The 1370-nt window shown below is 38.9% G+C and overlaps 1 protein-coding gene across 1 annotated transcript in view; it reads right to left on the bottom strand.

Moving 5' to 3' along the window:
- Positions 1–1118: 1118 nt before the first annotated feature.
- The window catches only part of LOC101847587 (sushi, von Willebrand factor type A, EGF and pentraxin domain-containing protein 1), a 20791-nt gene continuing 20539 nt past the window's right edge, over positions 1119–1370 (bottom strand). The window contains exon 7 of the mRNA XM_005098911.1: positions 1119–1199. Within this exon, the coding sequence (XP_005098968.1) occupies positions 1119–1199 (81 nt within the window). The remainder of the gene's footprint in view (positions 1200–1370) is intronic.

A 1370-nucleotide genomic window follows, 5' to 3' on the forward strand; every position in this document is an offset into this window, starting at 1 on the left:
ATGGCCATGCTACGGGGAGAGAAAGAGAGAGAAAAAAGAGAGAAAGAGAGAGAGAGAGAGAGAGAGAGGGAGAGAGAGAGAGAAAGAGAGAGAGAAAGAAAAAGAGAGAGAGAGAGAGAGAGAGAGAGAGAGAGAGAGAGAGAGAGAGAGAGAGAGAGAGAGAGAGAGAGAGTACCCATCACAATTTGAGAATCCTACTTTCCTAATTCACCCCCAAAAATACATTTTAAAAAACCCAACAAAAAAAAAACAACACATTAGAGAACTGAAAAAAATGACCTCTTTCTTCAAGTTCATGCCTCACATGTCTTTCAACAAGATAACGCAAGACCGCACGTTGCCTGCGATGTGACTGAACTCCAGAACAATCTCATCAATGCCCTTGCCTGGCCGGTATCGTCACCAGATCCATCCCCAAATGGATATCTGTGACATGAGTTAGAATGGTGACTACCACAACACCCAAACCAGGCCCAAACAGCACATGAACTGGTGTAATCGCTAGAAAGAATCTGGCTGCAGATTCCTATCAGTTCATCCAATAACTTATCTTTTCCATGTGTTGACGGTGTCAGTCAGTCATCTACGCAGCAGGTGGTCACACGCAGTACTGATTTTGTGAATTTATTTGGAAATTTGGTCACTCAACTTGTGATAGATGGATTTGTGCAAAAAATTTTTTTTTTTTAAATGGTCCGCTCGAATGGAAGTGACTAATAAAAAAACAAAACAAAAACAACTGAAAACCTATAAATAATGGTAGCGAGGAGGAAGTGGAGGAGGAAAAGGATGAGGAAAAGGGCGATTTGAAGGGTCAATTACAAGTGTTTTTTTCTTCCTTTTTAGAAAAAATGATACAAACTACTTCTAACATAACAACTACGTTTCTTATTTTTCCTCACATCACTAAGAAACGAGTAGGCACAGGGATATCGTCATGAAAAACTAAGTGTTTAAGAAATAAGTAGGTACTTACCGTAGCAGTCTTCTCCTCTTTAAGCATGAGAAGACATATTTCCGCAAACTCATTTTTTTCCCAAGGAAACTTCGCTTCTTTCTTGGAACTAAAGACGTTGCTATTATCTGGAGTGTTAGATGAATACTCCAGTTTCTCGCCATTAAGACTTTGTCTGATTCTCGCGGCAGAGAAATATAACCCGTCTGTTGTGTAGCCGTAGAATCTCATGCTCATTCGTGCTCTGAAAGAATTCCAAATGGTAATCAACTTTAGGAGTTTGAAAAAGCTGCTGCACGTTTGTGTGTGTGTGTATATGTATGTATGTATGTATGTATGTATGTATGTATGTATGTATGTATGTATGTATGTATGTATGTATGTATGTATGTATGTATGTATGTATGTATGTAGT

Source organism: Aplysia californica, unplaced genomic scaffold (assembly GCF_000002075.1).
Source record: "Aplysia californica isolate F4 #8 unplaced genomic scaffold, AplCal3.0 scaffold00196, whole genome shotgun sequence".
Classification (NCBI taxonomy): domain Eukaryota; kingdom Metazoa; phylum Mollusca; class Gastropoda; order Aplysiida; family Aplysiidae; genus Aplysia; species Aplysia californica.